This window comes from Anastrepha obliqua, chromosome 3 (assembly GCF_027943255.1).
Source record: "Anastrepha obliqua isolate idAnaObli1 chromosome 3, idAnaObli1_1.0, whole genome shotgun sequence".
NCBI lineage: Eukaryota > Metazoa > Arthropoda > Insecta > Diptera > Tephritidae > Anastrepha > Anastrepha obliqua.
The window spans coordinates 15,881,471-15,906,459 of record NC_072894.1 but is presented as its reverse complement, the minus strand read 5'-3'; the positions used below and the strand labels follow the sequence as shown (position 1 = coordinate 15,906,459).

Sequence of the window (24,989 nt, the reverse complement as noted above, 5' to 3'; positions counted from 1 at the left end):
TGAGCCTACTTGTGTTATGAGACATCAAGAAAAATAAGAATTTTTTCAAGAAAGATATGTGACTAAACTCACTGTCTCCAGGGTTAAGTGGGTTAGCCTGCTTGCGGTATGGTAGGGGTGGTTTCTAGGGGTTAGGGCTGTGTGTGACTCGGTACCCGTGGGTTAGATAGTGTAGGGGTTTGGTGAGTTATCACACTTATGGTGTGAGACAAAATTTTAAGAAAAATAAGACTCAATTCAAGAAAATTAATAATCGACTATATCATGTCTATGTTATCTCAATCGATTTTCAGGTATAGGAAAATTTAGAAACATGAAAATTTCAAAATGCGATATCTCTGCGAAAAAAAATGATATTTGAGCAAACAAAACGCCATTTGAAAGAAAAAGACTTGTACTTAAAGATGCCAGCCTATTCTTTTGGTGAAAGAAAACATCTGCAAGGCTATATAACCTCAAATATGGGCAAAAACGGTGTTTTTTGCACTTTTAGGTTAGGATGTCTGTCGGCCTGTGTTATCAGGGTGAAATTTTCGAGGGTAATGCCTGCCGAAAACTTCTGCAAGAATCGGATAAACTACTTGATCCTGAAATTTGCGAGCATGTTGGTCCTTTAAAATTACAGCCATACGTCGCTGCTTTTAGGACAATAAAATTGTATATGACTGTTTCTCCACGTAACGTGCAAGTATTACCGATTTAGATGAGAACTTAAAACAACTTCGAAAAGATCTAGAAAGTACAGGAACATCTCAGACTCTAAAACTGCATATTATTCCTGATCACTTGAAAGAGGGCATGTCATTATTAAACAACGATGGTCTGGGTTTGTGGTCAGAACAGGCTGGTGAATCTGTTCACAGAGAATTTTTACAATTTTGGGAAAGATTCAAAAGAAATTTAATAAATGATTCTTCATATTCCAGCCGTTTAAAAAAGCGGTTGTTACTTTTTCTTCACAGCATTTATAGAAACATGCCCAAGTTATTAGTAATTTCATTCCTACATTAATTTTATAGTGAGAAGTTAGTAATTTTGAAGTGGATTAGGCCTATCATCAGGGGATACCATATAAAAAAAAACGCCAGGATACTATCTCGTTAAATGGTGAGGAAAGATATCGCTTAATTATGAAAAAATTTTCGAAAATGCTAAAATCCACTTATCTCGAAAAAAGGAACAGCTAGGTTTTTAATTCAAGCGGATTTTTAATGTACTATTAATGGACAAAAAATCGCCGCTTTCAGTTTTTATAATATTGGCATTTTAGGTCAACCTGTTTCTAGTTCAGCCGAAGTGCGTATGGATTTCACTTAAACCGCATGATTTTATCATGACCATATAACAACATAATTGCCAATAACTGCTTTATTAAAGTTGTTAGAGAAACGTTTTGTGTGAATACGTTTTTTATGTATTGATTGGAATCATACCCACAGGAACTATCTCCCAAATGAACATATTAACATACTTAATTTTACTACTGTAAAAAAATCAATACAAAAATATCTTTATTGTGGTTTCCCACATCTGCGAAGTACCCAAATGCCGGGCATACCAGATTAATTATTTTTTAGTGAATGCTACCTAAAACTTCAAATTATTCCGACCTTCTTTTGGCAAATGGCTCAGCTAGTAATGGGTGATAACCCGAGTGAACTTTAATTACGTCCGACGCCCCCTTAGTCGAATGGATTTGTATGTGATTACCATTCGGTAGAGCTCGGTTTAGAGAGCCATTGTGGACAAGAAAAACGCAAAATGGTAGAAAGGGTTTTTTACAATAGCAAGCGTTTCTCGACAGGGAATGGTAAGCTTCCGAGTGTACTTTTATTTCTACCAAGAAAAAATAAAAAACCATCTGCCGTTCAGTCAACTCCTAACCTTCGGTGGCGCAAGGCAATTTATCGAGTTAGTCTTTTATGAACAGCCGCAGTTCTGCAAGATGACATAGTTGCGATAAACGCTGCTGCTTGGTCAGCCCGAATCGGCAACCAAACCAAAACTGCACAATTTGACTACCATCTGGTCAACTGCAAACTTAATCATTAAAAGTGCTACCTTCACGAAATCTATTATTGGTAATAAATTTCGAATATCTAACGTTATTTAAATCTGTTGTTGGGTCTACGCTCCCATAGTCTACGGTAAGGGTATTTATTTCAAGGATGAGAGATTACAAGGAAGAAAAGTTGTGAGAGTAGACTAGGTTAGGTAAGCCAAGTTGTTTGTCTAAAACAAGACACTCGATGGCCATCTCCCTAACAAAGTTGCTTAAACCACTTGTATCTTTTTTTTAAATCTCTCAGGTTTTCAAAGAAATAATCGCCAAGATATTTGGCACGGCTGAATATATTTTAAGTGCAGGGCGTTCACAGAGGAAGCGTTGTACCAACTCAATGTTTTTTCAACATTGTTTTTTCTACTGTTGTTTTTTTTTCGAACGAAGTGTAAAAGCCTTAGTCAATGTGGGCCTTTAACGCCACTAGTCCGACCGTTCATTCTACAGATGTTAGATAGCATATGGTCTATCCATCGAATAATCTTATCGTTCATCCCTATGTTCGTCAACGCTGAATTTGTCGATTGCTGAAGTTCTCGGTGTTAAAAGTGCTCTTGTTATGTAGATCCATAAGTCTTTCTAATGTTTTGAGTAAAAACGAAGGGAGACTAATTCGTGACAAGCGTTTCCTGCTCTGTTTCTGCGAAGCTGCCATCTGGTCTGTGCAAAGAGCTTGGTGCGCAAAGTTCCTTGTAAAGACATTTCGTAAGTCTTGGGAACTCAGATGTGTTCTCCAATTTCAGGCATTCCGGCAAGACCGGCTTACCCGGCTTACCTCTGTATAGCTGTTAGCTGAATGCTGGAAATTGGAATATCAACCATAATAGATACTATAATATATTAGATGACCAAAAAACCGTTACATTATTTTTTTTTAAAGTAGCAAATAAACCTTCCAAAAACTTATATTTTACAGACAAATTTCCTACCGAGAGTGCAATGGTTTTACTATATTTTGTATGTGTGTAAGAATATTAATTAATGGCTACACACGAATAGCTTCGAAAGCTTAATAACTGCACTATAATTACTTGGAAAATGTTCAATAAAATATATTTTATTGAAATGCCGACCTCTACGAAGTACTGTTGGGTTTCGTTAATCTACTTTTTGGCGTTATTTCGACTAGCCAACTCTTACGTAAAATTAACCAATATCCAATGTACAGCCTTGGATAAACCTTTTGCAGATTTTCAAAAATGTCGCCTAAGTGTTCCAAAGCGAGGAGTAGTCGCACTATCTGTCCATGTGAAGCTCTTTCAGATACTGCTTAAGAACGTCAGTGTGAGTATATTGAAATTATGTGAGTAATATCTCGTGCATATGCAAGCCAATAGAGGCTAAGCAAAAAGTCTCAAATGTTATAATTTTAGTGTTATTTATATGTTCAAAGAACAGTTTTTGGTAACAGATGAATGAAATCAATATAATAAAGACGTCGACTAAGGGTATCGGGGACCTCCACTCACATATTGCTGAAATATCTAAAATGTCAGCCCAAAAAAATCCAAAAACCCGCGTGAACGAATGGCCTTACAGTACGGTTAAGATAAATGGCTGCCGTAGCTAGGAGTCCACTTAGAAACAAATTCAAAGTTTGTCCGTTGTGATACAATACAGGGGGAGAGGAGGGAAAAAGGAGAAGGGAAGAAGCCAGACAGGTGGAAGAAAAGGGAAAAGGGGCCTTGGAATAGGGGATGACGACCAACAGTGGTGATTTGTGTTTGCATTAACAGCTTCACGGAGGAGCTTCACCAGGTGTGTCATATATAAACCGGCAATCTCGGCAGGCATAGCGGAAAAGTTAGAGCGCAGATGTGCAAACTTGTACCCAACGAAAGCAGTGCAGCTAAGAAGAAAGACATGATTCATCTCATCATACAGAAAACTTCTGCAGACAGGACTTGAAGCAATCCCAAGCTGCATACAGCATTTACACCTAAAGGACAATGTGCGATAAGGATGCCAATCAAATTCGAGAGCTGTGGCTTTGTTAGCTTTAGAAGTTCCATCAAGCTCTGCCGATCTACTCGTGGCTAGCAGGATCTCTCGAATTTGCATTTTTGCGCACGTTGAGACCCATTTTTCGAGGAGTAGACCACAGGAGAGTTCTCAAGGGAACCCGTGTCCTCTCTTTTTGCGATGAACCTATCTTGAGGGTCTTCCCTTGAGGGAATATGAATTGATGAAGTATGGACAATGATTCAGTACTATGGGGATGAACTCATAGTTTTTAAGAATACTAGATTGTTCGCAGTTTAGTCTAGCTTATTGGCTCAAACACCTCAAACCAATGAAAGGAGAACTGTGGACCCTCTCCAGCCTTACAGTAAATGAGAAAGATTATCTGAACGTTCTCAAGGGTTTCGAGGAATGTTAGATTACCTAAAAATATAAATATATTGATGGGAAACCTGCTTAAAGCATCGATTGGTATCAAACCGGTAGTCTTTTTCCACCCGGCTAATAAATTGTTTAAAGTTTTCTTTTCTTTCTTTTTTTTTATAGATAAACTTAAGCATGTTTAAGAAAGCCAATGGTTATCGACCGTTTTTGTATAATGTTTCTGCGGATTTTTGTGCATTTATGGCTAACAGAAGTCGTTACCCTTTTCTCAAAATGGTTGTAGCCGCTATTACGAAAGATTCGAATATTAATCACACGTGCCCCTATAATGTGCGTGAGCTGCATTGTGGACAAATGGACAATTTATAATCGAATTAAAACTTTCTCATCCATTTAGAATGACATTATTGTCGAAAACCTGGTGCTACGTGATGGAATGTTTGGCCTTTTTCCAGTTCCAGAAGGAGATTATATGTTTAAGTTAATGGTCGGCGTATACAATGAATGGAAGGCACATGTAAAAACTTTTTTCTCGATTAAACTGGATACAAAGTATCGCTAGATGTTGTGATATATCCAAGTTTCGGAATGTGAGAATTAAAAAAAAATTATATTCTTCAGTTTGTTTCTGCTGGATGAATAATAAATATCTGTATATATTTTATTTTGATAACTCACTTGACTTTGTTCTAACGTTCGTTTTTTAATACTAGGGCGGTTTAATAAGTACCCGTGTGAGACGACAGACAGCGTTCCTGAGAGAAGTTGGTGTCAGCATCGTTTGCTTCCATCTATCAAGCGACGGCAAAACAAATTTTAGACTGATTTATAGGTTCGTTTGGATTTGGCAGCTATTCAAGTAAGACGTGTTTCGTGATTTTCGCTAAGATGGAAAAAGAGCAGAATCGTTCGATAATTCGCTTTGCTTTTCGATGGGAAAAATGGGGGGAGATAAAAGCACAGTTGGATGCTGTCTATGGGGATACTTCGCCATCTATGGCCACAGTTAGATATTGGTTCATCGAATTTAAACTTGGGCGAACAACCATTTTTGATGAGTAGCGATCAGCACGCCCGTTTTCTAATATCGAAAGGCTAACCCTCTATATTTTCTACCAATGCTATAAGATGCTCAAATATAGAATTTCATCTTTCTACAAAGTTCGGCACTCGAAGTATAACCAATTAAAAAGGTCATAAATTTAGTTTGGAAAATTACTTCTATTCAATTCAAAGTAAAAAATGGGTGAAAATAATACAAAATTAAGAATCGATTTACTTTGCTCGATATGACCACCTTTTGCCTTGACAATGACCTTGATACGGTCCAGAAACGTATCGCAAGCTGCCCGAATGTGACTTGCAGGTATTTTGTCCCACTCGCGGGCAATGGTTTTTTTCAGCGCCTCGAGACTGGGCAATCTTTTGAAGTTCGGAACGTTTTTTTAGCCATTGTTGGTACCTCGAATTGGTCGAACAGGACGTAATATTTTCGGCAGGAGACGCAGGGGAAAAATTAAAACTAAGGCCCCCGGAGCTGGAAGGTGAGAGCGATCTATTCTTCACAAATATGTTTACTTCAGTCATAATGCAGAATAACTGCGAAGGACAAAAAGGCTATACAAGATGTTTGCTCATTTGTCGCTTGACTCGAATGAACAGAGGCGACCAAAGCATCGAAATAAGATTTGCATTTCTTACAGATGTTAAAAGAGTACGAAAAAGTAGACGCAACACTTTCTATAAGCAATTTTAGTCATCACTCGTGGTATTTATATGAAGAGACAGTCATTCTATCACTGTTTGATGATGAAGTTGATAACCCAACAAAGAAGAAAATGACGCAAAAGTTATTTGGTAAGTTAAATTGACTTTATGTGATATTTTTAAATCGTTTGTTGATTTTTTTTGTTTGTTATTTGTACGATTTCGTATCGAAGAAGAGCAAACAATTTCTATCACGACTGCACATCGATGACGGTTTTCTAAAGGAAGATGTATCTGCTTGGCATAATAATGTTGATCTTCTGGAAGCTAAAAGAAGAATAAGTCATTTGAGAGTTGTGAATGGTACTACTGCAAGCGCTGTTAAATTTATGCAAGATTTTAACGGACTTATCCCAGCTGAAGAAAATATCGACCATATTAAAATATCCGCCGCATATTGAAAAATTATCTCAAAGTCAAATCTTACAAGATCCAAAAGGCGCATGATCTCACACCAAAGCAGCAACAAGTCAGACTTGAGAGAGCGAAGAAATTGCTTCGCTTGGCCGAAAGCGGTCAATTTCCGAACATTGTGTTTTCTGACGAGAAAATGTTTCAAATTGAGCAATTCGTGAACGAGAATTTGAGTCATCGATTGGCCACCAGGAGGCAGCACTCCCCCCAGGTAGTGGTTTGGGCCGCTGTAACCGCAGATGGGCGCTCTCCAATCGTTTTCATTGAGCCTGGCGTTAAGGTAAATGCGAAATATTATAACTAGTGAATCTTTTAGTTCGGACTTTGCTCTCTAAATGGCTCAAAGAGAATAATCCATCGGATTCGCATCTGGTGAATTTCAGAGCCGTTGGGTGGACGTTATGAAGTTCGGAACGTGGTTATTAGCCAATCTTGGTTCACTCGAGCTTCGAAATGTCCATGGTCTGCCACCGAAATGCTTGTCTGCCCACGGCTTCAAAGCAACCTCCACAATTTTTTCCCGATAATATTTCGTATTTACCTTAACGCCAGGCTCGATAAAATCGATTGCAGCAGGTGCTGCCTCCTGGTGGTCAATCGATGACTCAAATTCTCGAATGAATGGTCGGTGAAATAAACCCTTTCGTTTTGGGAGTTCACGAATTGCTCAATTTGAAACATTTTCTCGTCAGAAAACAAAATGTTCGGAAATTGACCGCTTTCGGCCAAGCGAAGCAACTCCTTTGCTTTCTCAAGTCTGACTTGTTGCTGCTTTGGTGTGAGATCATGCGCCTTTTGGATCTTGTAAGACTTGACTTTGAGATAATTTTTTAATATGCGGCGGATATTTTAATACGGTCGATATTTTCAGCGCAGCAAGAACTCTTATTCTTCTTCTTCAGCTGGGATAAGTCCGTTAAAATCTTGCATGAATTTAACAGCCCTTGCAGTAGTACCACTCACAACTCTCAAATGACTTATTCTTCTTTTAGATTCCAGAAGATCAACATTATTATCCCAAGCAGATACATCTTCCTTTAGAAAACTGTCATCGATGTGCAGTCGTGATAGAAATTGTTTGCTCTTCTCCGATACCAAATCGTTCAAATAGCAAAAAAAAAAAATCAACAAAAGATTTAAAAATATCACATAAAGTCAATTTAACTTACCAAATAACTTTTGAGTCATTATCATTTTCTTCAACTTCATCATCAAACAGTGATAGAATGACTGTCTCTTCATATAAATACCACAAGTGATGACTAAAATTGCTTATAGAAAGTGTTGCGTCAACTTTTTCGTACTCTTTTAACATCTGTAAGAAGCGCGGGGGCCTTAGTTTTAATTTTTCCCCTGCGTCTCCTGCCAAAAATATTACGCCCTGTACGACCAATTCGAGGTACCAACAATGGTTAAAAACAACGTTTCGAACTTCACAACGTCCACTCAGTGGCTCTCAAATTCACCAGACACGAATCCGATGGATTATTGTCTTTGGGCCATTTTGGAGAGCAAGTTCCGAACTAAAAGATTCACCAATGTGCGAGGTGCTGATAAACTCCACTGTCCGTGAGTGGGGCAAAATATTAGGTCTATGAATAAGTTCGTGCGGTTTTTTTTCGAAATTTGAATTTCGGATCATTCCCATGGCTTTTAAACATTTGGAAATGGTTGATTCATCAACTCCCAAAGTTTTTGCAACCTCTTCTTGCGTTTGAGCCGGATCTTGATCGAGCAATTCCTCCAATTCGGTATCCATGAACTTTGGCGGCGCGGCCAAAATCACCACTTTTAAAGCGTGCAAACCACTTCTGGCACGTTCGCTCAGCTAGAGCATGCTCACCATAAACTTCCACCAAGATACGATGACTTTCGGCTGCTTTTTTCTTCATATTAAAGAATTCCCCGCAAAAACACATTATTTGGCACGAAATTCGACATTTTCAAGTGTGGTAAAAATATTGTTGTTTACACTTCAAATAAAAAACTTATACTGACGTTTGTGCCTTACGACAGTAGCTCTCCAATGAATGTTTGGAAATGTGGATCGATGGAATAATAATCAAGTTACGCCATCTGTTGTAAAACCGCACGAACTTATAGCATACCTGCAAGTCACATTCCATCAGCTCGCAATTCGTTTCTGGACCGACTCAAGGCCATATTCAAGGCAAAAGGTGGTCATATCGAGCAAAAATAAATTCATTCTTAATTTTGTATTATTTTCACACATTTTTTACTTTGAATTAAAAAAAGTAATTTTCCAAACTTTTTACCTTTTTAATTGGTTACACTTCGAGTGCCGGACTCTGTAGAAAGATGAAATTCTATATTTGAGCATCTTATAGCATTGGTAGAAAATATAGAGGGTTAGCCTTTCGATATTAGAAAACGGGCGTCCTGATCGCTACTCATCAAAAATGGTTGTTCGCCCAAGTTTAAATTCGATGAACCAATATCTAACTGTGGCCATAGATGGCGAAGTATCCCCATAGACAGCATCCAACTGTGCTTTTATCTCCCCCCATTTTTCCCATCGAAAAGCAAAGCGAATTATCGAACGATTCTGCTCTTTTTCCATCTTAGCGAAAATCACGAAACACGTCTTACTTGAATAGCTGCCAAATCCAAACGAACCTATAAATCAGTCTAAAATTTGTTTTGCCGTCGTTTGATATATGGCAGCTTACGATGCTAACACCAACGCATCATCACGCACGGGTACTTATTAAACCGCCCTAGTATTAAAAAACGAACGTATGAACAAAGTCAAGTGAGTTATCAAAATAAAATGTATACAGATATTTATTATTCATCCAGCTGATTATGAAACAAAATGAAGACTATGGTTTTTTTTTTTAATTTTCACAGTCCAAAATTTAAGTGTACCATAACATCTAGAGATATTTTTTATCCAGTTTAACTGAAAAAAAGGCTTTTACATCTGCCTTCCATTCATTGTATACGCCGAACATTAACTTATACATATAATCTCCTTCTGGAACTGGAAAATGGCCAAACATTCCATCACGTAGCACCAGGTTTTCGACAATAATGTCATTCTAAATGGATGAGAAAGTTTTAATTCGATTATAAATTGTCCATTTGTCCACAATGCAGCTCACGCACATTATAGGGGCACGTGTGATTAATATTCGAATCTTTCGCAATAGCGGCAAAAAACACTTTGAGAAAAGGGTAACGACTTCTGTGAGCCATAAATGCACAAAAATCCGCAGAAACATTGTATAAAAACGGTCGATAACCACTGGCTTTCTTAAACACCCTTACGTTTACCTATAAAAGAAAATAAACAAAAGAAAAATTTAAAAGAAAAGTAGAAAAGAAATAAGAAAATTTAAGTAAACAATTTATTAGCCGGGTGGAAAAAGACTACCGGTTTGATACCAATCGATGCTTTAAGCAGGTTTCCCATCAATATATTTATATTTTTAGGTAATCTAACATTCCTCGAAACCTTTGAGAACGTTCAGATAATCTTTCTCATTTACTGTAAGGCTGGTCAGGATCCACAGGTCTCCTCTCATTGGGATCAGGAGGGCGCTTCGGACCACTCCTATTCTAGCGCTCATAGTTATACTGAGTGTGGCACCCGCGAACATAGCAGGAAAAACTACCGATGCACGCGCTGCAATCAGATTGGGTTCATCCCCATAGTACTGGATTATTGTACACCTTCGCTAGTTCGAATGGAACTTTTTCCAATCATATTCCCACAAGGGAAGAGTGCGCAAGGTGTAACATGTGGAAACAGAGCATGGCTAACATGTTTACGAATGGCTCGAAGTTGGGCGGAAGAGTTGGTGGAGGCAATTAGAGCCTTGGGCTCGTTGCTTGTGCGTATGAAATTAGTCGTGTAATGCCTGCCTTCTCTCTTGATTGCATCCGAATACTTCAATATCAGGCTCATTTGGATTTCCGGTCACAGCGGCATAGAGGGAAACTGCTGGGCTGATGAGTTGGCTAGACAGTAGACCCTCAAGATAGGTTCATTGCAAAAAGAGAGGAGACGGGTTCCCTTGAGAACTCTCCTGTGGTCTACTGCTGGAAAAATGGGTCTCAACGTGCGCAAAAATGCAAATTCGAGAGATCCTTCTAGCCGCGAGTAGATCGGCAGAGCTTGAGGGAACTTCTAAAGCTAACAAAGCCACAGCTCTCGAATTTGATCGCACATTGTCCGTTAGGTGTAAGTGCTGTATGCAGCTTGGGATTGCTTCAAGTCCTGTCTGCAGAAGCTTTCTGTATGATGAGATGGAATCATCTCTTTCTTCTTAGCTGCTCTGCTCTCGTCGGGTACAAGTTTACACATCTGCGCTCTAACTTTTCCGCTATGCCTGCCGAGATTGCCGGTTTATATATGACACACCTGGGGAAGCTCCTCCTTGAAGCTGTTAATGCAAACACAAATCGTCACTGTTGGTCGTCATCCCCTAATCCAAAGCCCCTTCTCCCTTTTTTCGACCTGTCTGGCTTCTTCCCTTTTCCTTTTCCCCTCCTCGATCCTCGATAGGCTTAGTCGACGTCTTTATTATATTGATTTCGTTCATCTGTTACCAAAACCTGTTCTTCGAACATATATGTAAATAACACTAAAATTATAACATTTGAGACTTTTTGCTCAGCCTCAATTGGCTTGCGTATGCACGAGATATTACTCACATTATTTTTATATATGTACTCACAGTGACGTTGTTAACCGGTATCTGAAAGAGCTTCGCATGGATAGATAGTGCGACTTCTCCTCGCTTTGGAATACTTAGGCGACATTTTTGAAAATCCGCAAAAGGTTTATCCAAAGCTGTACATTGGATATTGGTGAATCTTGCGTAAGAGTTGGCTAGAGGAAATAACGCCAAAAAAATGGTTAGCGAAACCCAACAGTACTTATTAGAGGTCGGCATTTCAATAAAATATATTTCAATGAACATTTGCCAAGTAATTATAGTGCAGTTATTAAGTTTTTCGAAGCTACGCGTGTGCAGCCATTAATGAATATTATTACACACATACAAAATATAGTAAAACTATTGCACTTGGGTTTAAACTAAAAAGAATTATATCTCGGTAGGAAATTCGTCTCTAAAATATTAGTTTTTGGAAGGCTTATACGCTACTTTAAAAAAAAATAAGGCAACGGTTTTTTCTTCATCTAATATATTTATTATGATTGATATTCCAATTTCCACAGCTATACAGGGAAAGCCGCGTAAGCTGGTCTTGCCAGAAGCCTTGAAATTGGAGAACACATCTGAGTTCCCAAAACTTAAGAAATGCCTTTACAAGGAACTAACGTTGCTTTTTGCACAGACCGGATGGCAGCTTCACAGAAACAGGGAAGGAAACACTTGAATATCTCATGAAAACACACTTCCCTGGATGCCAAAGAATGGACGAACAATACACAAAGTTATAGCAGTTCTGGAATTCAGATAGATCAACTGGGAAGGGACATTATCTGTGAGACTAAAGTAACCTGGGCGATGAACTCCTTGCAAGTCAGGAGGGAATTATTTTATTTTTTTTATACGATTAATTTATGCTTTGTTAAGATCTTTAGGGAATCCCTGTCTTCAGGGTATATCCCTAACTTACCGAAAAAGTTCAGGGTAGTCTTTATTCCCGAAGCAGGGAAACCGGGCCATAATACTGCGAAAGATTTCAGACCAATTAGTCTCTATTCGTTTTTACTCAAAACATTGGAAATATTTATTGAGCACTCCTAATGCCGAGAACTTCAGCAATGCGCAACATGCTTACCAGAAGGGTAGGTCTATAAAAACAGCACTGCACGAAGTTGTTGCTACAATAGAGAAATCTCTTAAAAATAAGGAGCGTTCAATAATATTGGAAATCGACAAATTCAGCGTTCACGAACATAGGTTCGAACGAAAATATTATTCGATGGATGGGCAATATGTTATCTCATAGAGTAGTCACCTCGAACATAGGTATCACTAGTCTAGGAAAAACAGTTACCAGAGGAACCTAATAATCACACACAAATCCATTCGAATACGGGGGCGTCGGACATAATTAAAGTTCACCCGGGTTATCACCCATTAATAGCTGCGCCATTTGCCATGGGCATCATTTGCCAGAAGACGGTCGGAATAATTTGAAGTTTTAGGTAGCATTCACTAAAAAATAAATAATCTGGTATGCCCGGCATTTGGCTACTTCGCAGATGTTGGAAACCACAATAAAGATATTTTTTGTATTGATTTTTTTACAGTATTAAAATGAAGTATGTTAATATGTTCATTTGGGAGATAGTTCCTGTGGGTATGATTCCAATCAATACATAAAAAACGTATTCAGACTAAACGTTTCTCTAACAATTTGAATAAAGCAGTTATTGGCAATTATGTAATTATATGGTCATTATAAAATCATGCCGTTAAAGTGAAATCCATAGTTAGTGTGGGAAAATTGGTGCACATTTTTGATGAAATTTAAATAGAAAAAAACCAAACTGTGATCAAAGCTATAAGGTCGAAATTTTTGTATTTCTGTTTGTGTTTCAGAAACATTATAGAAAAACAATATTTTTTTAATTCATGCTGATAACACGGTGTGACAAAAAAAAAAATTAAATATACTTTTATGGAGACCTAGCACGATTTGTGGCGATAGAAAAACTAAAAAAAATGGTATAGGAGAAATTTCCAATACACCCCCAAAATCTCATTTTATGGCCATAAAACCGTTTTTCAGTAGGTTGATGTGAACAATCCCTCCTAACTTCGCCAATTTCCATCCGATTTCGAATTTGTTTTTTTAGTTCGAAAGAACAAAAACAAGCCTTTTTGACAGTGTGTTGACATTTTTTCTGAAATGACGACTGACGAGACTGTAGACGGAAGTATTCGGAATTTTTTTATTTTTTCTCTATTTTTCCAAATTTGACATCATTTTTGCGATATTATCCGATATTAAGGATGTTTTTTAGTAGACTACTGTTATAGTGAATTTAATTCTGCGTCGAATGAGCTATATTTGACTGTAATTGAATTAAAATTCATAGAGTTGTGCGAGTTGTGCGAGTTTTAAGATTTTATTTTTTTTACTAATTTTATAGCAAGTGTCAGTATAAACACATCATCAGTACGAAACAGTACAGGTTTAAAATTTTAAAACATGTCGGGAAAAACTAATCTTCATTTCAAAAATGTTTGCTAGACCTGCTCCGTTTATAAGAGTCATCACTTGTTTTACGTTTCAAGGACCAGCAGTAATCAGCAGGCATGTTGATGGAGTTCTTCCCTTGAAAACGTTTTTCGATGACTCCTATCTCCTGGTGAAATTATAAACGGAGCAGGTCTAGCAAACATTTTTGAAATGAAGACTAGTTTTTCCCGACATGTTTTAAAATTTTAAACCTGTACTGTTTCGTACTGATGATGTGTTTATACTGACACTTGCTATAAAATTAGTAAAAAAAATAAAATCTTAAAACTCGCACAACTCGCACAACTCTATGAATTTTAATTCAATTACAGTCAAATATAGCTCATTCGACGCAGAATTAAATTCACTATAACAGTAGTCTACTAAAAAACATCCTTAATATCGGATAATATCGCAAAAATGATGTCAAAGTTGAAAAAATAGAGAAAAAATAAAAAAATTCCGAATACTTCCGTCTACAGTCTCGTCAGTTGTCATTTCAGAAAAAATGTCAACACACTGTCAAAAAGGCTTGTTTTTGTTCTTTCGAACTAAAAAAACAAATTCGAAATCGGATGGAAATTGGCGAAGTTAGGAGGGATTGTTCACATCAACCTACTGAAAAACGGTTTTATGGCCATAAAATGAGATTTTGGGGGTGTATTGGAAATTTCTCCTATACCATGTTTCTTAGTTTTACTATACCTACAACTTGTACTAGGTCTCTATAAAAGTATAATTTCACTGTCGCACAGTGTAATAAGCCTCAAATGCTACATTTCATGTATACGAGGTGTGTTCAAAAAATAAAGTGAATTATCATTTTTCTCAAAAAATATTTATTTATTCAATAGTTTCTATTTTATCTGCTTCAAAGTATTCCCCATCAGATATAATACACTTGTGCCAGCGTTTTTTCCAATCCTCGAAACAGTTCTGATATGCAATTTTTGGTTTGTCCTTGAGCACTCCCAGCTATTCGGTTTTTATCTCCTCAATCCTGGCAAAATGCCGTCCTTTAATGGGACCCCGTATATAGGCACTTTTTTTGTTCTTTTCTCTTTGTTGTTTTAAAGATAACTGTAGTTCTAAATTTGCTTTAACGTTAAATATTTTGTAAGTGACAGGTATGGCAAACTTACATACCAATTAAAAAGGTCATAAATTTAGTTTGGAAAATTAGTTTTATTCAATTCAAAGTAAAAGGTGTGTGAAAATAATACAAAACTAAGAATCGATTTACTTTTGCTTGAGTGGGCCAAAATAGCATACCTGCAAGTCACATTCCATTAGCTCGCAATTCGTTTCTGGACCGACACAAGGCAATATTCAAGGCAAAAGGTGGTCATATCGAGCAAAGGTAAATTCATTCTTAATTTTGTATTATTTTCACACATTTTTTACTTTGAATTGAAAAAAGTAATTTTCCAAACTTTTTACCTTTTTAATTGGTTACACTTCGAGTGTCGGACCCTGTAGAAAGATGAAATTCGATATTTGAACATCTTATAGCATTAGTAAAAAATGTAGTGGGTAAGCCCTTCGATATTAGTAGAAAACAAATTCTTATTTGTCATAAAAGGGACACCCTAATAAATATACATCTAAAATTTGTTTTGTTTGTGGTTAAATTATATTAAAAAACGAACGCTAAAACAAAGTCTAATGAGTTATCAAAATAAAGCAAATGAATTTTTAAATATTTATCATTAATCCGAGGTGGCTTATTATGGTTATGACATAAAATGAAGAATATGTTTTTTTTTTTAATTCTCACAGTCCGAAACTTGGATATATTATCACATCTAGCGATACTTTGTATCCAGTTTAATTGAGAAAAAGGCTTTTACATCTGCCTTCCATTCATTGTATGCGGCGACCATTAACTTAAACATATAATCTCCTTCTGGAACTGGAAGAAGGCCAAACATTCTATCAAATAGTACCAGATTCTTGACAATGATGTCATGCTATATGGATAAAAGAGATTTAATTCGGTTATAAATTGTCCATTTGACCACAATTGATCTTACATACATCATATGGGCACGTGTGATTAATATTCGAATCTTTTAGAACGATGTCAAAAAATATTTTAAGAAAAGGGAAGCGATTTCTGTTAGCCATAAATGCGCAGAAATCTGTAGAAACATTATATAAAAACGGTCGATAACCACTGGCCCTCTTAAACAGGCTTAAGTTTATCTATAAAAAAAGAAAAATAAAAACGAAAATTAGAAAACAAGAAAATTTAAGTAAACTATTTATTAGCGAGTTTATATGCATATATGTAATGTTCTTTAAATAGTTCGGTAACAAACCGCCGATAGATAGATTTAAACTCGTATATCCCCTGTAATACGAAATGGTGAATGAAGGATACTATTTTATATATTAAAAAAATGTTTGTACGAGTACATAATCAGTTTTGCGCGTTTTTGGCCTCGTACATCCATCATTGACCAAATATTTTCCACATACCAAATTGTGGTGAAAAATCATGAAATAAGGATCGACACTGCAACTGCACAAACATTAATCGCCAAACCGGGACCCTAAACAAGTTCTTCGATTTTGCTATTTAATAAACTAAAAAGTAATCTGGCATGCCCCGAAACGCTCAGATAATAGGTCTGTTCATGAAGCAAATAATTTGTATTCATCTATTCGAAAAACTTGCAAAGTGGGGAAAAATGAGGGAGCAAAACGACATTTCATTTTGAGAGGAAGTTGCAAGTTTCTACTGCATACATTTTTAATTGTAAGAATTTGCAAGTGAGAAAAGCAGCTGATCTTCTTCTTCTTAATTTCCGCGATAATCGCTCACGCAATTTTGGCTGAGTTTAACAAAGCGCGCCAGTCGTTCCTTTCTCGTGCTAACCGGCGCCAATTGGAGACACCAAGTGAAGCCAAGTCCTTCTCCACCTGATCTTTCCAACGCAGAGGAGGCCTTCCTCTTCCTCTGCTACCCCCAGCTGGTACCGCATCGAATACTTTCAAAGCCGGAGTGTTTGTATCCATTCGGACGACATGATCCAGCCAAGGTAGCCGCTGGATCTTTATTCGCTACACTATGTCTGTGTTATCGTAAAGCTCATATAGCTCATCGTTCCATCGTCTGCAATATTCGCCGTTGCCAAGCGTCGCTTCATCGGATGTTGTCATCATCCAAGCTTCTGCTACATGCGTTAGGAGCGGCATGATGAGAGACTTGTAGAGTGTTATCTTTCTCCGCCGAGAGAGGACTTTACTACTCAATTGCCTATTTAGTTGAAAGTTGTTGGCAAGATAGATTCTACATTGGATTTCAAGGATGGCATTGTTATCGATGTTAATGCTGGTTCCTAAATAAACGAAGTCTTTTACAACCTCGAAATTGTAACTGTCAACAGTGACGTGGGTGCCGATACGCGAGTGCGCCGACTGTTTGTTTGAAGACAGGAGATACTTCGTTTTGTCCTCGTTCACGACCAAACCCTATCGCTTTGCCTCTTTATCCAGTTTGGAGAAGGCAGAAATAACAGCGCGGTTGTTAAGACCGATGATATCGAAAGCAGCTGATCGCAAAGTGAAAATAAACACGAATTAAAATTTGCAAAATTTTCAAAATTCTAAATTTAAATAAAAATCATGATTAAAATGGAGAATGTAAGTAAATACATTTTAGATAAAATTTAAAAAGTTCATTTGAAGTCATATATTAAATAGGGATCGGACAAGGATATAAAGGAATGTACTGCTGAAGCACAGCCTCCAGTCACCGCTGCTGCATTTTCCGAAATACAAATCGAAAACGTTTAAGGTATATTTTGTGTTTTATGCTTGTACTTCTTGGTTATTAAAAAATTTGACAATATATTCACATACATACATAGACGGAAGCAAGGAAAATATGAGGAAAGCTGTGATTGCACACACATTGACACAACAATGCAATTGGTAATGGAAAGTTCTTCATCAGACAGCGATGCTGAAATGTAACAAATTATTGTGGATAAAAATCACGTTATTTTGCATTTTATTTGTTTCATTGTTTTTAAATTTAATACGAAGTAGTTCTGCTTAATTTTTATTTCCCTTTTTGTGATTTCTCTCGCCAACAATTTAATCAGCTGTTCGTAAAACTTGATATTTTTCTCTTTGCGAGCGAATTCTCGGAAATTAAATGACTGGCAAGTTACTGAATAATTTTTACATGAACAGAAATAATATTCTTCACTTACAGTGAGAAACAGATTGTCAAAAATCTACGCGATTGGTTTTTGTTGGCAAATGTACCTGGCTTACATAAAAAAATTATCAAAACTAAACAAGAAATAAATAAATTGTAAAACATGCCAATAAGTCCTGGTGCTATAGGTATTTAACGCAGTGCGTATTGTATGTGATGACGAAATTTTTTTATCCCGTTCTATTGAGAAATAAAATAAAATAAAATCTTGATTATATCGTTACCAAAAACTGTTCTTTGAACATATAAACAAACACTACAATTATAACATTTAGTACTTTATTCTTAGCCTCTAATGGCTTGCATATGCACGAGACGCTTATGCATATATAATATATGTATAGTACTCACATTATTTCAATATACTCACACTGACGTTATTGACCGGTATCTGAAAGAGCTTCACATGGATGGATAGTGCGACTACTCCTCGCTTGGGAAGACTTAGGCGGCATTTTTGAAAATCCGCAAAAGGTTTATCCAAGGCTGTACATTGAATATTGGTGAATTTTACGTAAGAGTTGGCTAGTCGAAATAACGCTAAAAAGTAGACTAGCGAAGCCCAACAGTATTTCGTAGAGGTCGGCATTTCAATAAAATATATTTTACATTAACATTTTCCAAGTAATTATTGTACAGTTATTTAGTTCTACAAAGCTATTAATGTGCATCCATTAATTAAAATTCTTACACACATACAAAATATAGCAAAGTCATTGTACTTCGGTTTAAACCGCGTAGAAAATTATCTCGGTAGGAAATTCGTCTCTAAAATAGTAGGTTTTGGAAGGTTTATATGCTTCTTTAAAGAAAATCAGGTAACGGTTTTTTCGCCGTCTAATATATCGATTATGATTGATATTCCAATTTTTATCATTCATCTTACAGCTTTGCAGGGGTACCGGGTAAGGCGGTCTTGCCAAAAAGCCCGAAATTAGAGAACACATCTACGTTCTCAAGCTTAGAAAATGTCTCTCCATTGAACTTTGCACACCAAGCTTTTTGCAAAGACTGGATGACAGCTTCACAGAAATACTTTAATATCTCACGCAAACACACTTCCCTGGATCCCAAGAATGAACGAACAATACACAAAGTTCTAGCAGTTCAGGAATTCAGACAGATGAACTTGCTAGGGAGACTATCTGTGAGACTAAGGTAACGTAGGCGGTAAACTTCTTCCAAGTCAGGAGGACCGGACGGAATTATACCAGCAATCAATAGGAACGATTAATTTATGGTTTCTTAAGATCTTTAGGATGAGATCTTGCAAGTTAAGAATAAAAAACAATATTCTCCAGGAGGCCAATAGGTCACGCAGAGAAGAATATACAATCAGGCTAATTTGGCCGCAAATATCATAGTTAAGAGAAGATCAGGAGAGTTGCTCAACCTCTCAAGAGAGAGCATTTCCAAGGTCGTAGCTTGTGTCACCTGTCATTGGCTGTTAGGTAGGAATATTTTTGCATGATTACTGCAGAAATTGTAGAGACGAGGAAGAGGAAGAAAGAGTCGAACACTTCCTCTGTAATTGCCGAACCTTAGCTAGGATTAGGGTAGGGTTAATAAGAAAATACCATTTTGACTTTCTTACGGAACTATCCGGTGTTGGAATAAAGCCTATCCCATGTTTCATAAGAGCGTCTCAATGGTTCCATGGTGAAAGAACACTGAGGTTCCCGTGTAACGCAGTGGTACCAAAACGGACCTACGTGGTCCAAGTGAGTTGGCTATTCTAAGCCGACTGCCACAAAAACCTAACCTAAGATCTTTAGGGAATCTCTATCTTGAGGGTATATCCCTAACTCATCGAAGAAATTCAGTGTGGTCTTTATTACCGAAGCGGGGAAATCGGGTCTTAATACTACGAGAGATTTCAGACCAATTAGTCTCTCTTCGTTTTTACTCAAAACATTAGAAGAGTTATTGATCTACATATCAAGCCAATGAATACAGGAAACAATTATGTATTTAGTTTGACAGTAGTCACACGTGATCGGTAAAAACAAAAACCTACTTGAAAGAGTACCTCCAATCTGATGAACCTTTACGAATAATAGTAAAAAATTATTCAAAAGAGTATTTGGTTCGGTAGTTGTTATTTTCCGTGGAATGCTCCTAAGCTACGCTTGCTCACGATTGTTCTATGGCGACTTAATTTAACTGAAATTGATCGATCATGAACCCATGAGGTCAACAGACAGATGAATGCACCAAAAATGCTGTTAATTAATATCGATATTGCAAATGGAACATAAACTCTTCATCAATTTTGTTTTTCAATGGCGACTAATAGGTGATGCGTGTTGGTTTTAATTGTAATGCAATATTTTATAAATTGAGCGATTTGTTCATCTGTGTAAGTGCGAGTGTATGTATGTATGTAGTATTGCTTATTACAAATTATGAATAGTTTGTTTTTGTCTATCGACATTTTTTTTTAAATCGTGTTTAGGGAACAAATTATATTTTCAATTTATGTATGCGCCTATGAATTGGCACAATACTTATATCAATAAGTCAATCAATTATATGTTCGCCGTTGCTGTTTACAACCTCCTCTCACCTCTCGACCAATATGTTGAATCCGTTCCACGAAATATCACCTGGTCTGGTATCAACGAATTTTTTTAGTTAGTTTGTTATCGGAGGTAACGCCTTTCATATGGTTTGACGGGAATGGAAAAGATGGTAATTGGTCGGTGCAAGGCCCGGAAAGTATGGCGGATGCTGAAGGAACTTCTTCAAGCTCTTGGAGTGCGGCTCCGACGACTAGTGCAACATGGGGCCCGGCGTTGTCATGAAGGAATATAGTTTCACCATGTCGATCAGGATTTTTCAGTCGTATAACCTCATTAACGCGGTCTAGCTGGGCAATGTAGAGCTCCTTGTTGTCCATGATTTTCTTTTCCACCATTTCCCAGTGAACCAGGCCCTCTCAGTCCCACCAAACACGTACCTCCTGAAGCCACTCACTCCTTTCTTTACTTCGTATTCATGTATAGGCACCATTTCTCATCTGCGTGACGATTCGGTACAAAAAGCGCTGTTTATGACCGCATGTTGATGGCGGCCGAGATGCTCGGAAACAATTTTAAGGTGGCTTTCTTTGAGATTTTTTCGTTGAGCTCGTGAGGCACCCAGACTCCCAATTTTTCGGTAAATCCTATTAAATGAAGATGATTGAAAAATCTTTTTATGATCGCGGTTCATATTTTCCGCCAACTAACGACTGGTTTGGCGATCGTTCTCTTTTAAAAGTGATTGGAGACGTTCTTCATCGAATTCACAAGTTCTTCCGCTGTGGGACGTGTCATCGACGTCAAAGTCGCCATTTCTGAACTTTGCAAACCATTTTCGTGCTATAGACTCGCGACTCGCCTATGACACCTTCTCCATACACGTCGCAAATGGCCCGGTCTGCTTCGGCAGCTTTTTGACCGCGATGAAAAGCAAAAAAAAAGCATGTGTCGGGAATGTTAATTTTTGGCTCCTGGATATTCCATTTCTAAGCCTCAAAACTAATAAAAAAAATCTTCTTCTTCTTAATTGGCGCGATAACCGCTTACGCGATTTTTGACGAGTTTAACAAAGCGCACCAGTCATTTCTTTCTCGTGATTAATTGGCGACAGTTGGACACGCCAAGTGAAGCCAATTCTCCACCTGATCTTTCGAGCGCAGAGGAGGCCTTCCTCTTGCTCGGCTACCACCAGCTGGAACCGCATCGAATACTTGCATAGCCGGAGCGTTTGTATCCCTTCGGACGACATGACCGAGAAAACGTATACTTGCTGGATCTCTATTCGCTGCGCTATGTGTATGACGTCATAAAACTCATACGATGGTTGGTTGGTTGGTTAAAGTGGTGATTCTTCCAGAATCCAACTAGCGCTTCCGCGCTATTTTGTTGCCACATCCTCGTTACCAACTTGTTTAACGGTTATTTACAGCATAGCTATATCCAGTCTGTGCGGTTAAGGAACCTTATTAGGTTGTTAACGTCTAAGCCAGATAGTTGTTCGAGATTCTCGAACAGCGGTTGGCCCAGGGTTAACATTCTGTCCTTCCATAGGGCAGGGCATTCACAGAGGAAATGGAAGATTGTCTCCTTTTTCTCCGGTTGTTATCAACTGTGACAGTATGTATTGTGAGGGATACCCATTTTGGCTGCTTGTTCTCCGATAGACCAAAAGCCAGTTATGATTGCCGTTAGTCTCCAGGCGTCCCGTCGTTTCATTCTTATTAATGCCGACGATTGCTTGAGGTTGTAGGTGGGCCATAACGTTCCGCTAATTTTGCATTTCGTCTGGACTTTCCACCTAAAGTCTGCGATTCGGAGGTATTTTTGGGAAATTGTGCTCTTGACTGCACCTAGTGGTGTGAGTACCGATTCTGCAAGAGCGTTATTCATGGCAGATCCCCCTCTTGCCAGTTCATCTGCTTTTTCGTTACCTTCAATGTTCCGATGTCCCGGGACCCAGATTAAGGTAACTTTATGGTTTTCACTCAAGATGGTGAGGCTATTCCTACTTTGTTCCACCACTTTGGAGGTTGTTGTGGCCGAACCCAGTGCCTGGACTGCAGCTTGGCTATCCGAGAGAATAGCGATAGAGAAATCTGCGATTAGTAGCCTACAGGCTTCCCCAATTGACACTGCTGGTATTAGGGAGACGCACAGATTTCTCAATTTTAAGTCTGTGAGAATATATACCAGCTCCAACACCGCAGCCCATTTTACTTCCATCCGTATAGACTGTAGTGTCGAAGTTGTTTAGAGAGAATCCCTTATCCCATTCTTCCTTAGTTGGAAAGAGAGTGGCAAAATTCCGATTGAAAGTTACCGTCGGGACGATGTAGTCAGTTCTCACCGAGATTAACTGAGTTTGTCGCAATAATAGACTAGCATGACCATAAGTTTTTTCTCTCCAGCGGCCCGCTTCGTTTAACCTAAATGCACTCATGGTTGCCGTCTTCTTAATATGTAGGTCATACGATACTCGCTGATAAATAACACAAAAATGCAATGAACACAGTTTTGTAGAGCAGAAAGAGTTCAATCGAATGAATACTTAGCCTTTGCCAAACAGCAAACAAATAGTTGTAAAAAAACATAAAAATATATAAACACGCTATGAATTTCTTCCCTAACCGATACTCATTTCTCGCCAAAGCCTAATTTTAAGAGTTATTAGTCGACAAATCCATACACCATTTTTGATACATTTTTGGGTTTTAAGCCCAAACTGCCTGCGGGTCTCGCTCTACATACACCCTATTTTTTTTGTTTTTTTTTTTTTTTTTTTTTGCACATCTCATTTTATCCCCAGGCTATCCGAAAATTCGACGGGAGGGACAAAAATAAACACTTTATATAAACACCCCAATATATGCACATATGTATGTACATGTATACTCGTATGCAGGTTGATATCAAAAACAAGTCCCGCCAAATACTCAATCAAAATCTAATACCTCAACATTTGTTTACACCATCATTCTTCGTTTCATACGCAAAATAAATATGAACAAATATGAAATATTAACGATGTTGTTTGTCTGTATGTGTGTATGGATGTGTGTGCTCGCGATTGCCTGAACGGCTTTCAAACAAATCATCTATTTGTTTAAATTTCAACACTTCATAGTCTTCTGCTCGATACAATTGAAAACACTGCGCATTCATCAAGTGATTTCCGTTTTCATCGAATAATAAACAACCCCAAACACACCATCACTGGTTGAAAGGCAGAGGAGGTTAGAGAAATGCTTCGATAGACACTTTTTTGTACACACAGTTTGTAGGAATGAAATGAAAAAGATTAAAAACGAATTATAAACATGCAAATGAAATTAATAATCGAAAAATCCAAATAAATATTGGCAGTTCTAGCTAATGCTGAGTCAATGGATTAAGCAAAGTCAGGCGGCGGAGTAGTTTGTCGGTCTGCAAGTTGATTGTGGGAAGGCCTGACTACCACGTATATGTGCATGTGTGTATGTGTGTATGTACACTCGGCGACATTACTACCGCGGCACCTCGAATTTTTCCCTGAAACTAAGCGAAATTTACTGCGATATTACGACCTATGAAAATAGTTTGTAGTTCATATGAGAACAGAAAAGGAAAAAAATCAACACTTTCAAAAAGTATATACAGTGTACTCTCTCTTAAGCCGGCACTTAGGAACTGAAAAATTTTTCCTCTTATGGGAAAAGTGTAACAGAAATTAAAATATTTTGTGGCTGATCTTTCATATTTAATTTGATTTATTTCCCAAAAGTAAACAGAAATTTCATTACGATACAAAAACACGATAATTTCGAGTTTATTTATTCGAAAGAGTGTTTCAGGTCATTGACCGGAAGCAGGAATGTCCTTCAAGATGTCGGTACAATCCTTTTGGATAGTCTCTACGGACGCAAAACGTTTCCCTTTCATGGCCAAATGCAATTTTTCGTATAGGCAAAAGTCACAGGGAGCCATATCAGGCGAATACGGTGGTTGATTGATGGTTAAAAATCAGTCACAAGAGTTGATCAATGAGATGGTGCATTATCATGCAATAAGCGCCAGCTTCCTCCTTCTCGTTATTCAGGACGAATTCGATGAATGTGATGCAAGAAACGCTTCAAAACGCCTAGAAAATTGCACTGACGGTTTGGCCCGTTGGCAGGAACTCCTTGTGAACAATTCACTTGGAATCGTAAAAACAAATGAGCATCGATTTTTTGGGTGGTGACTCGTCTGGGGCCTTCCATTCGGCACTTTGACGCTTAGTTTCAGGTTCATGTTGGAAACACTACATTTCATCACCAGTTACAATGTTGTAAAGGAAATTCTCGTATTTTCTCGCCTCTTTAATGAGGTCTTTCGAATGTTGAATTCTGAACAATTTTTGGTCCTCAGTTAACTTGTGCGCAATGAAACGTGCACAGACCTTTCGTAAGCTCAAATTATCAGTTTAAATGCGATAAACCGA

The 24,989-nt window shown here is 37.7% G+C and overlaps 3 protein-coding genes across 3 annotated transcripts; 1 reads left to right on the top strand and 2 right to left on the bottom strand.

Moving 5' to 3' along the window:
* Nucleotides 1-3,100: 3,100 nt before the first annotated feature.
* LOC129240908 (uncharacterized) lies at nt 3,101-4,970 on the top strand. The gene is made up of 3 exons (XM_054876981.1): nt 3,101-3,346; nt 4,571-4,738; nt 4,806-4,970. Exons 1-3 carry the CDS (start codon nt 3,101-3,103, stop codon nt 4,968-4,970), a joined length of 579 nt encoding a protein of 192 aa, XP_054732956.1.
* A 4,516-nt stretch (nt 4,971-9,486) lies between these two features.
* Nucleotides 9,487-11,511, bottom strand: LOC129240654 (uncharacterized). The gene is made up of 3 exons (XM_054876585.1): nt 11,293-11,511; nt 9,719-9,886; nt 9,487-9,651 (listed from the first exon to the last, which is right to left on the bottom strand). Exons 1-3 carry the CDS (start codon nt 11,509-11,511, stop codon nt 9,487-9,489), a joined length of 552 nt encoding a protein of 183 aa, XP_054732560.1.
* Nucleotides 11,512-15,582: 4,071 nt separating this feature from the next.
* Nucleotides 15,583-18,597, bottom strand: LOC129240653 (uncharacterized). The gene is made up of 3 exons (XM_054876584.1): nt 18,379-18,597; nt 15,815-15,982; nt 15,583-15,747 (listed from the first exon to the last, which is right to left on the bottom strand). The coding sequence occupies exons 1-3, from the start codon at nt 18,595-18,597 to the stop codon at nt 15,583-15,585; spliced, it is 552 nt and encodes a 183-aa protein (XP_054732559.1).
* Between the last annotated feature and the right edge of the window lie 6,392 nt (nt 18,598-24,989).

Excerpts from the sequence above, each read along its gene's own strand:
- LOC129240908 (XM_054876981.1), top strand. The coding sequence starts at position 3,101 with ATGTTCAATAAAATATATTTTATTGAAATGCCGACCTCTACGAAGTAC. Across the intron at positions 3,347-4,570 it reads TACTGCTTAAGAACGTCAGT|ATAAACTTAAGCATGTTTAA; the intron begins GTGAGTATATTG and ends TTTTTTTTATAG. Across the intron at positions 4,739-4,805 it reads ATCACACGTGCCCCTATAAT|AATGACATTATTGTCGAAAA; the intron begins GTGCGTGAGCTG and ends TCATCCATTTAG.
- LOC129240654 (XM_054876585.1), bottom strand. The coding sequence starts at position 11,511 with ATGCCGACCTCTAATAAGTACTGTTGGGTTTCGCTAACCATTTTTTTG. Across the intron at positions 9,887-11,292 it reads TACCGGTTAACAACGTCACT|GTAAACGTAAGGGTGTTTAA; the intron begins GTGAGTACATAT and ends TTTCTTTTATAG. Across the intron at positions 9,652-9,718 it reads ATCACACGTGCCCCTATAAT|AATGACATTATTGTCGAAAA; the intron begins GTGCGTGAGCTG and ends TCATCCATTTAG.
- LOC129240653 (XM_054876584.1), bottom strand. The coding sequence starts at position 18,597 with ATGCCGACCTCTACGAAATACTGTTGGGCTTCGCTAGTCTACTTTTTA. Across the intron at positions 15,983-18,378 it reads TACCGGTCAATAACGTCAGT|ATAAACTTAAGCCTGTTTAA; the intron begins GTGAGTATATTG and ends CTTTTTTTATAG. Across the intron at positions 15,748-15,814 it reads ATCACACGTGCCCATATGAT|CATGACATCATTGTCAAGAA; the intron begins GTATGTAAGATC and ends TTATCCATATAG.